Source organism: Meriones unguiculatus, chromosome 19, assembly GCF_030254825.1.
Source record: "Meriones unguiculatus strain TT.TT164.6M chromosome 19, Bangor_MerUng_6.1, whole genome shotgun sequence".
Taxonomy (NCBI): Eukaryota; Metazoa; Chordata; class Mammalia; order Rodentia; family Muridae; genus Meriones; species Meriones unguiculatus.
The window spans coordinates 63,859,662-63,872,057 of NC_083366.1; the positions used below are offsets into that span (position 1 = coordinate 63,859,662).

At 40.9% G+C, this 12,396-nt stretch overlaps 1 protein-coding gene across 2 annotated transcripts in view; it reads right to left on the bottom strand.

The window, feature by feature from the left end:
• Positions 1–12,396, bottom strand: part of Fam120a (family with sequence similarity 120 member A) — an 86,853-nt gene that overhangs the window by 51,995 nt on the left and 22,462 nt on the right. For both annotated transcript variants that reach the window (XM_021638190.2, XM_060372746.1), the window contains exon 3: positions 10,659–10,741. In XM_021638190.2, coding sequence (XP_021493865.1) covers positions 10,659–10,741 — 83 coding nt within the window. The remainder of the gene's footprint in view (positions 1–10,658; positions 10,742–12,396) is intronic.

Consider the following 12,396-nt stretch of genomic DNA (forward strand, 5'->3'; position numbering starts at 1 on the left):
GGGAATGTTACAGAACCTTTAGTAAGTGGAGCCTTATAAGCAGGAACACTCCACTGGGAACAGGCTCACCCCACCTCCTGTTTGGTCTCTGCTGCTGCCTATACAGCTGAAATGTCATCAGCCAGCCTCATCTTCTTGCTGTCATGCCTTTCACTCCATGATGGACTCTTTCCCCCAGGAACTATAGACCAAAAAATAATAATCCTTTTCGTTGCCAAAGCTGCTGTTTTTTGTCAAAGCACTCTATCATAACAGTAGAAAAGTAACTAATTAAACATTTAATTTGAATTTAAAAAAATAAATGTCTTTAGGAGCCAAGTCCTAGGGCTGGGCTGCTGGTATGGGTACTGGCTGTCTGCGTCCCCCGGCCTGTCCTCAGCAGGTACCTCTACAAACACCATGCCCATGCCATGTGAGGTTCAGCTTCCCACTAAGCTGCTGGCAGCCCTAGGGTGCTTTCATTCTTTTCACGGATGAATGTGCTGATGTCCTTAGGGTGGTGGCCGGCAAAGAATGGAACTCACACCACAGGAATACAACTAGATCATGAGTGTCCTTAGGGGGCCCTCTGAAGGGAAGCCCACTCTGTACCCAGAGATCCTACTACTCTACAACCACTGATTTTGGTCAGTTATTTCAAGGGACATCTCAAGGAAGCTAAGAAGAAATAATACACTATAACGACAACTAAAGCACAAAGTAAATAACCTCTTTCAGATAGACAGTATCTCAATAGCATCTGTTACGGAACACTTATTTAGTTTAAGTATCTCACTGAGTAACCCTGTAGTCTCAGCCTTGACTGTATCAAAGAGCTCTGAATTTATTTAAATATCACTCTATTATATATTCCAGTTGTTAGATTAAGCCTGACACAGCACAGCATTTAGATATTTCCATTACAGCCTAAAACTCAGGAATATCATTTGATTAAAAAAAAAAAACAAAAACCTTCCAAAGCTTTCTAAAACTTGCTATTAGAAAGGACAAATACAATGCTTTTGTGCAGGGGTGAGGTTCCACTGAAGATGAAGTTTACAGGCGAGCCACTTTTACAAAGCCTAGGGGAATCAGCAGTTTCTGATGTGTCAGACACAGAGGACTTTCTTCGTGAGGTCAATCACCGCACTATACTCCACTATTAGACAGACACTGTCTCATTCTAAGTGGTCTCAACACCTTATCCAGAGTAGGATTTGTGTGTGTTTGTGTGTGCGAAGACAAAGAAAAGAACTACATGTACTTTTTCATGTTGGGTAACATTCTTCCCCGTTTTGAGGCAGGGTCTGAGACTGTGGCTCGGGCTAGCCTGAACCTTGCTATACAGCTCTCATAATACACAGCCTCAATCTCATGACCCTGGTGCTCAGCCTCTTGAGCACCGGAATTACCAGTGTGTGCCACCAATCCTCGTCACTTCAAAACTCTTCTTCAAAGTTTGTCTTTACTTTGTTTATTTGTACCTTTAAACAACTGTTGATGCCCATTTACCCTATGTGTGAGAGCTACTACTGTACACTCAAACAGAGCACCATCCGTCGTTTGGACCCTGCACCCAGCCAACAATCATTCATATCTATGTTGCAACTTAAGGAAAAAAGAACTCCAGCATTAGGCTGGCCACAGAACATAGGAGCACATCTACATACTGAACTGTCACACACACACACGAAATGAGTGCCCTCAGCCTGGAGGCTGCACCAGGCTCAGCTGGAAATGAGAAACACAAGGAAATGTCAGCACTGGGCTCCAGGAAAGGCTTGTTTTACCTTTTCTTTAAGCAACATCCATACTGGGCATTTCTCCTCATCCAGAATATATAATTTTTAGCCATTTGCACACTTTTCATTATATAGACAGAAATTAAAAACAGAAACAAACAAACAAACAAAAACCTAGCTGTTCACAACTGAGGCCCGTGAAACAGTAAGCAGCTCTGTGGACTCACCAGATTCTGTGTGCACGCTGGTATGTGGATAAGAGAGCAATTCCCTACACAAGTTCTTCCCAATCAACACAAAGCTAGATATCTGGCTTTTGCAAAAACGCTCATTAAGTATACTTTAAGTCATTTAAGTTGATATTAAAATGGAAAATGGGCACACTTGATGCCACAATGCCAGGCATGGTATATTCATGTCATGGAAAACAGTTTGTGACTTTAAATGTTTTCTTCCAGAGTTGTTTAGAAAACTTATCAGTTTTAAAAATCCAAATACTGAACCCATAAAGCAAAATTTAAATCATGCCACATGTTTGTTTCATTTGAAATGACTGCAATTTTGTATCAATTCTCTTGCTGTTAAGTATTCCTCGTGTTTTGTTCTGGGAAATGCTAAAACATGCTATTAAAGATTATGTAATAGCATCTGTATTTTCAAGTTATTAAGTATTTGTATTATAAGAAATTGCAGCCCTACCACTCTGATTAGTCTGAATGCTTTTAGGCCAAAAGCAACCCAGCCTACTGCTGCTTCCGGTCACTACAGCTGTCTTCCCTACAGATTCATAAACATGTAAACACATCTATTGTCTTTGGGTCTGCAGGTGATGCTGATGGGACCTGTTCATATTACTAAAATCTAACTGTGCTTTTGTGACTGTTTATCTACTCATCACCTTTTAGTATATGAATTATCTCTAGGCAGAGCCAATAATAAAGATGCCATGAACATTCAGATAGGAGTCTGTGTGAGCATGGCTTTTTTATTTCTCTGGTATAAACTCCAGGACTGAGACTGCTGGGATGCACAGCAAGGATGTGTCTGACTTTATAAAAAACCACACTGCCCTCAAAGTGACTGTTCTTCTGTCACCACACTCCACAGCACAGAGAAGCAACTGCTTGACACTGTCCCCCAGCGCTTGAACCATGTGTTACCCTCAGTCAGACTACCATACTTGGGTAGTAGTGGTTTGTCATAATTGCTTTAACTTGCATCATCCAATGCACTGCAATAGCTCATGTACCAACTGAGCATTTTGTCTGACCTAAACCTGTGTCCACTGCTGGATTATCAGACTCGTGTCATTTGCTACATTTTATGGATGTAAATCCTTTATTAGACACATGCTATTTTGCAAATTTTCTCTTAATGTGGTTGTTTTATAGTCTCTTAACTAAGAAATCTGTGTAACTAATAGTCTTTTCCTACATTTTATTCTAGTGCTAATATTCTCATTTTTGTACATGGATATTCATTTGTTGACAAAGGATCCTCGCCTCATTAGCTACCTTGGAACTTCTGATGAAAATAACTGACCACACATATGTACTATTTCTGGATTCTGTTTTGTTCCTCTGATTTATATAATCATCCTGACTGACAGTGGTAGTTTAGTCTTGAAACTTGATAGTATTAAGTTATCCTACTTTGTTCTTCATATCGGAATTTGTATTTGGAGCTGGGAAAGTAGCTCAGTGGCAGGGGACTTGCCTATATGCGCAAGGTCCTAGGCTTAGTGCCTGGTGAAAGAGGAAAAGGGGCAGGGGATGGCTGTTTCTATTTTCAGTCCTTTAACAGTCCATTTGAATTTTTAAATTAGTGTGTATAGGAAATATGGCTGTAATTTTTGTTAGAAAAGGACATTGTGACAGTAGGCTCACAGGCCCTTTCTGTAATTTAGACCATGTCTCCACAATGACATCTACCTATTCTCTAAGAGAAGGAGGGCTCAGACCACTGTACCCTTCAGGAATGGAGCACGGTAGAAAGGTAAGATGGATGATGTGGTGGTATTGGGTGCGTGACTGGAGATAAAAGATCACACACGGTAGCAGAGGAAAGAATTATTTAGAATTAAGTCATTAAGTGAAAACTTCTGCAAGACAAAACCTGTCTCGGCTTGATAGGCAGGAGGCTGCAGAAGAACACAAGAAGAACAAGAAAACAAGAAGACCTAGATGTCTGCACTAAACTAAGGCACACTGAGGCCCAAGTGTTGTAGGTGGGAACAGGGACAAATGACAAAATGTAACCAAGTTAGTGATGTGGGAAATAGCAGGACACCGCTGAGCAGGTGAAGAGGCAACCACAGACTCAGCATGAAGGAACATGCCTGTACTCCCAGCACTCGAGGGGATGGAGACTAGAGGATGGAGGATGGAGGCTAGCTCACAGTGTTTCAAAAAACGAAACAAAACTGTTGTAAATCTTGTATTTGACAGAAGACTTGCATCTGAATATATTAAAAATCTGTTTTCTTTAATGAAGATAAATAGCTCAATTTAAAAACAAGCAAACTATTCAAGTAGACTTTCACCTAAAGGAGGCAGGGAAATGGCCAATGGGCATAGGAAAAGATGTGCAATATCATTAGTCATTAGAGAGGCAACATGAAAGCAAAACGAAGACCTCATTAACCACCAGAGTGACTAAATACAAGAGCAGACAGTAAGAAGTGCTGCTAAGAATATACAGAATCCAACCCCCACATGCTACCAGGAAAACAAAAATTGTACAGCCATCAGATAACATGAAATGGTGCGATGAGCTCCCAAAACAGTAAGCATAGAATTTGCACACAGCCTAGGCAATAAGAATAAATGAAGAATGTAAAAATTTTTAAAAAGTACGCCGATATGTTCATAGAATTTATAATCAGCAGAGAGCATAAACAACCTAAAAGTCCACAGATTAACAAGCAAACAAAATATGGCATAATAGTACAATGGGGTATCATCCAGCCCCAGGAAAGAATGCGGGGCTGGGACAAGCCACAAAGTCAGCAAATCATAAAAGCATTAAGTAAGTGAAAGAAGCCAACTATAAAGAAGGTATGGTGTCTGATTCCATTCATTATGAAGAGATAAGACTTTATTATCAAGGAACTGGGCTGTATTAATAAGTACGGTCTGGGTGGGGGGTTTTTTGGAATTAACAAAAATATTCTATGCTGGTTACATAGCTCTGAATGTTAAAGCCATTAAGCTGTACGAAGTCCTGTATTTGATTGTATGTGATTTATATGTCATAATACAGCAGTTACTGACAGGAAGACTACTACTGCTGTAGAAATGGATATAGGAACCAGTTGTGCCTGTGCCTGAGCAAGTAAGAAGGTGGGGTGAATCCTACATACAAAGCAATATTAAACACAACTATGGGAAAAGGCTAGTTCCAAAAGCCCAGCAAGAGAAGCCAACTTGGGCAAGGTCTAAGCCAGGGGACTTGAAGAAGCCAGTTACGTGCACAAAGCCAGGCTGGCACACCCTTCATTTCTGACCTAAGAGTAGTCTTGAAAAACCTTGTCTACCCTAAATCTACATACCTACACAGTGTTGAAGATGTTAGAGATAGATGCACACTATACGGACTACAATCCCAGATTAGTGTTCTCATCTGAAAGAATGACATTCCCTAGGGAACAGACCTGCCCTGGGATCTCCAATGCACGGATATAGTATGACAACAGTGCTGGCCATCTGTGCAAGGTGGGAGGTTGGTGGGGACAGATATTACAAAGCAGCACTGAATGTCACTTCACCCCAGCACTGCCTGACTTTCAGAATGCTGAGCAGGAAACATGGAGTCTGCTTGGTCTGGAACAGAGCCAAGGCTGTGGACTCAACCAGACAGGACATGAGTTATTGCCATTATGCTGTTATTTAAAATGAAACTAGAACATTGCAAGGTAAGCACAGAAGGTACACACACTAGCCTGGAGCCTCCCTTTGTGCACCTACTCCTGGTTTTCTCCAGTGTTCTCAGAAATACCTACCACATTCTACTCCCCAATTCGATCATAGACACACTAAGATTGGGCAGTTGCCTCACGAGGCCCTCACCCACTCCATGAAAGAAAAAGCCCCTTTCTTCCCATCTTTATTAGAGAATGCCCATCCTAACCTAGAAAGCACAGGCAGAAAGCTACTCCTGAGGCCCAACAGACTGAAGCAAGTTCCTTAGAGCTGCATACTCCCTATCTTTAATTTCAAAAAACAAGAAAGCCTTTGAGTTGTCCTGAACTTAATAAAAGCATTCCACTTAACAATTCCATAGGTAAGTTAAAAATGAGCAAAAGAATAAAGTTCATGTTAAATCTAAGTTCTTAACTCGTGAGGAAATGTAGGTAGGCCAGCAGTGGCTGGCTGAGGCTGCAATCCCAGCACCTGGGTACAAAGACAGGAGGATTATGCCTGAGTTCCAGGCCAGACAGAACTACACAAGCCCCTATCTCAAAACAAACAAACAGAAATGCCTAGCTAATACAGTATGACCACAACTCAATGCTAAACAGCAACAGATACAATGACTTCTGGAAAACTAAACACAGACACGTTAAAATCAATTCTCTTCTAGGGTAGGACTGTAAGTGGCTTTCATTCCCATAGTATACACTTCTCTACCACTTGGAGAATGGAGAGTAAAAATGGGGGGAAAATAGAAACCTATAAACATCAACTAATAAGAGCAGAACGTCTAGTCAAGCCACCTCATGTTACCTGCCTCCAATTTTTTCTCCTATAGTTAGGCTATGCTTTGTTTTGTTGTTTTCGAAAAAGTAAGAAGGAAGAATGTTTAGTCTTTTTATCTTTCAGTTCCTACCCTTGTTATCTGCAGAGCTCAGGAACTGCTCACACTTCAGGCAATGTTTCTCTCCTCTTACTGAGCTACAGACTGCCTTAATGAAAAGGTTCACTGCACTAGCTTCAGCTTGACACTAACATAAAGCAGGAATTCCTTCCCTGGATGAATGGAGACAAAACTGTCTCCTCATGCTAGGACAAAAAGAACAAAACACATAAACAAAGTTCATACCCAACTTATTTTCAGAGAACATTCTAGAACAGTAAGGCCTAGTGTCCTAACCTAGGCTCCAGTGTTCTTCTAACACAAGGAGCCTCTCGGCACTAAACTTTGCAGCTCCTTCTGAGGGAGGCTGGCTCCACACAGTGCTATCGGCTTGCTGGGCTCCTGCTGCTACAGTTCCAAGGACAAGAACCAGCACAGCAGACACTAAGGCTAGTGACACCAGACAGTGAGTATCATTAGCACCCATCTTCACAGAGTGAGATCCAGCAAGCCAGGGCTACCTACCAACAAACACACACCATTGAAGGCAAGGGGTAGTAAATCATTCTAGAAACTCAAGATTCAGGAAAACCAGTAACAAGACGAAATTATCAGGGTCTCATTAACAGGGCCAACCCAGCCACTGGGCCTCCAAGACTACAGCAAAGGACCTTAAGACCAAGATCCTGGAGTACATGACTTTCTATTCCACTGAGAAAGTGCCCAACCCAGCAACTGGGAGGCAGAGGCAGCTGTGGATATTTTCAAGTTTAAGGCCATCCTGGTCTAAACACCAAATTCTAGGCCAGTCATAGTTACAGTGGTGAGAACCTATCTCAAACAAAAAAGAAGGGAAAGGAAGGAAGGGAAGGGAAGAAGGAAGAAAAGGAGAAAAGAAGGGACAGAGGAAGGGGGAGAGGAAGGAAAAGGAGGGCGCAAAGGAAGGAGACTGGGATGTTAACTACCCACCTGCCTCCCATCATCCTATGAGTGCTGGGTGATGAATGTGCCCAGCACAGCTTCTGAAATCTTGCGGTGACCGTGAGCCACTGATTAACAAGACAGCATTGGCCATCTTCCCACGTAGCTGTCCCTTTGCAGCTACCAGCCAATACAATGAGCAGCCATTCAAGGCCAGCCTGGGCTACCAAAAACTTACAAAAAGAAAGTGAAAGGGGAGGGAGGAAAGGAAAAGAGGGGTGGGGGGAAAGAGGCCTACTGTTGCAAGCACACTGAGAATTTTGAGCTATATAAATTGTGTACTGTTGGGTTTCTTACCAGTGCTATTCATGATTTTTTTTTTTTTTTGCATAATTAAAAGATGAGACCTCAGAGTTTGAAGTTTTCTTTTTAGCATACTGTGCAGGATTGTTTTCAAAACTTCTAGTCTGTATGCTCAAGTGTGAGCCTTCACCTATTCCAATCTTTTATCACACCATATTTGACATATTTGCTACACTCAAATTTATTACATTATTGTTCACAGAGAATTTGGGCCTACATGAAATCTACTGTCTAACAATTCAAAACAACTCAAGACATAGCACATCTGAACAAGATGAAAGAGAAAGGGGGTTTTAAGTAGCAAAGAACAAGATGAAACAAGCAGCAAAGGAAATCTACTTGAACCCTGAGGAAACAGCAAGGTTAAGTGCAAATTAAATGTAGAAAGAAAAACTTCAATTTGAAACTAAATATCAATTTTAAAACCAATTAAAATTCTTTGAGTATTATGGAGATAAGCAACAAGAATCCAAATTTTCAAAAGATAGAATTAATCTTATAACTGAAAAATGAGTAAGATTAAACCAACAGCTGAGATGCAGAGCAGTAATGTTCACAGAGAAAAATCATCCCATTCAGCTCTCCCAACCATGTAAGTAAGGATGGCTGAGACAGCACTACACAGAGAAATGACCACAAAGAAATCTAAACGTTTCACGTGGCCAACCAGAGCTAGAGATGGCTCAGTGTCAGGAGCACTGGCTGGGTGACTGGGCAACCTGGCTGTGGGCCAGCAGGGTTGCTCAGCAGGGGTCACCCGCCAACTGTCCAGCCTAACAACTTCAGTTCAGTCTCTAGATTCATACATGATGGAAGGAGGCGAAAAACAGCTCCTGCAGGCTGTCCTTTGAACCCCACAGGATGAGTGTATATGTAAAAAAGTTTTGTTAAATGTTGTTATTTAATATTCATATACTTATAATGTATTTGGATACAAGTCATCTCTCATTCCTTCCCCTCAAATTATCCCTCATTTTTTCCTTCCAACTTCACCCAAAAAAAATTTTTAAGAAAAAAATGGAACATACACCTAATACTCAATTCCCTATTTGGGAACCGCTGTGAGTTTTACTGGTAAGAGCAATCGTTAGAGAGGCTGTCCTTAACGGTAGATGCAGTGACACAAGATTATGCACAGGTGAAGTGCAGGAACACCTGCAACTAATTTCCAAACAGTCCGAGTTAAAACAAAACACAGATGTATCTGTATAAGTTATGACAAAATGTCAACAAGTACTGAACCAAGATGTTGGCAATTTGGACAGACATCTTCTCTAGTTTCAGCATTCCATAGTTACTACACTAATTCCTACAAATTGCTCTTGACATCTAGGTTTATGGAGCACAAAGCAAAGGCAGCTCAGCTGAATGTATGACTATATATTCGTATAGCATGAGGTCTCACTGATGCTATATGAGTCCCACTCAAATCCCTTAAATTTCTTTTATGGCCAGAAAGAAAAGAAAAAAGGAAAAGGAAAGGAAAGGAAAAAAAGTAACTCCCAAAAATCAAGTGTGGGTAAATGTCTCTACTTATAAGGACCTGGTCTTAACAGGCCAGGTGAGCACAGGTGTAGCATCTGGAACCCAGCTGTTAGAGACCTTAGCCTCCCAGCTGATCATCAAGCACTCAGTCAAGATATCAATCAGGTCCTGTCACTTCATTCTTTCCCCCCTCCCTCGAGGTAGGGTTTTTCCTACCTTGGCTGTCTGTAAACCAGACTGGCCTTGAACTCACTGAGATCCACCTGTCTCTGCCTCCTATTGCTGGGATTAAAGGTGCGTTCTACCCCACTCAGCTATCACTTCATTCTTAAGAATACATAAGAAACATTTCATCACCAATAGGAAAAAGAAAATTTTTCTCTGCAGAGCACAAAAAAAGCAAAAGGAAAACAAGTGATTTCTAAAAGGGAAAATTAACTCAAGAAAAGTTAAAGATAGTCTTAACCAGGAACCATTACAATGAAAGGAAAACATTTTGAAGTACACAGATGAGAGAGGAAAATGAGGTGCCCAGCAGCAAGACACACAAGAAATTCTACTTGAGAGATTTTTCCTTCAGGAAATCAAATGTGCAAAGAAAGTGAACATCGATTACAACTGTTTATGGCAGGATTTTTAAGGGGCCTCCTCTGGAAACCACCCACTTCTCATGACCATAAGGAAGCTGGTCCCAGAGCTAGTGTCCAAGTCCCATCTTTGCATTTCCTAAACCACCTAACAAGTAATAATGGAAGTCAGAGTCACCGACGGGTGCCAGCCAGAGGCCGTCATGGCCGGCACAGGTCTCACTCACTTCTATTAGGCTCACAACAGATAACCTCCTCACTTCAGATCGCCCTGGGGAAATGTCTGTTTTCTCATGTTCATTACTATCACAAATGGAGAAAATCAAACGGGAAATGAGTAGGAAAACATTGTGTTAATAAGCCAGTGCAAATGAGCCACTCTCCCATTATTCAAGAAACATTACAAATAGGCTATTTTATAACTGTAGAAAAGTAAAAAGTTATGAAGTTCTCAGACTGCTAAAACATGAACTGACAGATGACATTACCTACCCAAAAAAATTTAGTATTTTAAGCAAAAATGTTATTCTACAAGAACTGAAGTTCAAGAATTTCTTCCTGTCTAGCTAGGAACAGGATCCTCTGAAGGAAATTTTGAAGGAATGTGTGAGTCTGCCTACCACACAGGTGTTGAGAATGAGGCAGGAAGCACGGTTAAGACAGCAAATCTGAGGATGAGTCCACCCACACAGCATGTCCCCTTCCTCAGGAAAGTCCATCTGCATCGTGAAAGCAATAGCAGTCACCCCAGTGAGTCAAAGGCTGGAAAACTGAGCCATGTTTGTACCTTCAGGGAGGCGAGTGGATGTTCTGGACCAAGTAAACTCCAATGAAAGGAAGCCAGATCCTCATCAGGTAGTATGTGATTTCCTAGAATATAAATGTGGATAATATAAACACCAGCATTATCAGCGACACAGGGAAATTTCGACACCACCACTGTACGCTCGATAACTCACACTCAGCTCCCAAACAGAAAGCTGACCTGCACGAAGATCCAACACACCCAGCAACCGCCCTTACGGCTGGCTCAAACCAAGCGAATTTTCAGTATAGTTTGGACATCATCCACACCAGGACGTCACGGTACTACACGCCTAAGCAACAATGTCCCAACATATCAAAAAGTCAGTCTGAGGGTTCCAGGAAGTCACACAGGGAGCAGACCTAAGTTTTCATATGTTCCTGAAACACCTGTGGTTCAAAATTACTTGACAATTATACAGCCAGATGTGGAATCTGCAGTTATAAATCTTCCTTAGGAAGATTAAACGACAATTGTTTACAGCATGAATCACCACCCACAAGTATCGTGATGGAGCACAAGACAGCTCTGAGCTGCCTGTCCTTCCTCTAGGGCTCTGCCAGTCTACATTCTTGAAGGGTATTCTACTCTCTCAGCAGGGCCTGAGTGCCTGAAACACTAACATGGGCAGGGTGTTAGGACTCTCGCTGAAATTGAAAAGCAGTTATTTCCCAAGTAACTCTGTGAGGTTTGTATCATGGTTTAATCACTTCCATATTAAACATCAGATTCACTAACTACCCGCTACACAGCACCAAGTGGAATCATTTGCAGCATTGCTACAGGATATCACCCCAAACAAGCGGGGAGGGGAAAGAAGGAAGAAAGGAAGGCAGACAGACAGAAAGAAACTAATCCCAACTTAAGTCAAAATTTTAATGAATATTCCATTCAACTTCCCTAAAATAAAATTTTAAATAGCTGCACCTTTTATTACAGAAAAGGAAAACTAGCTTTAAAGACAATGAAATTTTTTCAAAGTCTAAAATAAATCTTATTCATAATTTACCAATAATTTGCCTAAACTTCTTAGATAGACTAGACTCTAGAACTCAAAATAATTGGGTTATTTTGTTTTGTTTTTTGCTTTTTTTTTTTTTTTTGAAGTTTGCTTGTTTTTTTTAAACTACTGGGACTAGGGCTAATGTCATTCTACCGCTGAGCTATGCCTCCAATCCCTTTTTTTGTCTTGTGACAGATCAAACTAAGCTGTTCAAGAGGACTTAAATTTATCATCTTCTCACCTCATTCTCCTGGGTGGCAGGGATACACACACTCACTAAAATATTACTATTGATTTCTTTTCACTTGTTTCAAATTTTTCTAAGAAAAGTATCTAGAAGAGTCTGAGTTGATTTACCTCTCCAGAAATATATTCAGTGTTTCTTAAAGAGGAAAAAAAAAAACAATTATTCTTATTTCAAATTCTATGCAAAAGACATTTTGCATAGTACTTAAGTAAACACGGAATCATCTGTACAATGCACCACCTACCGACCATCTCTTTTGTCACCCAGGCTGGCCTTAAATTCCCAATCTTCCAGGCTCAGTCTTCCAAATGCTGAGTATGCATGCCCAGGTCAATACATACTTAAACATACTTAACATCAAAAAAAGCATCCTTTTACATTATAACTTTTGAAAATATTTCATTTGTTCTAATCTTCCAAATCTCAAGACAGAAAAAATTCATAAAAAACTATATTTGCAACTAGATCCA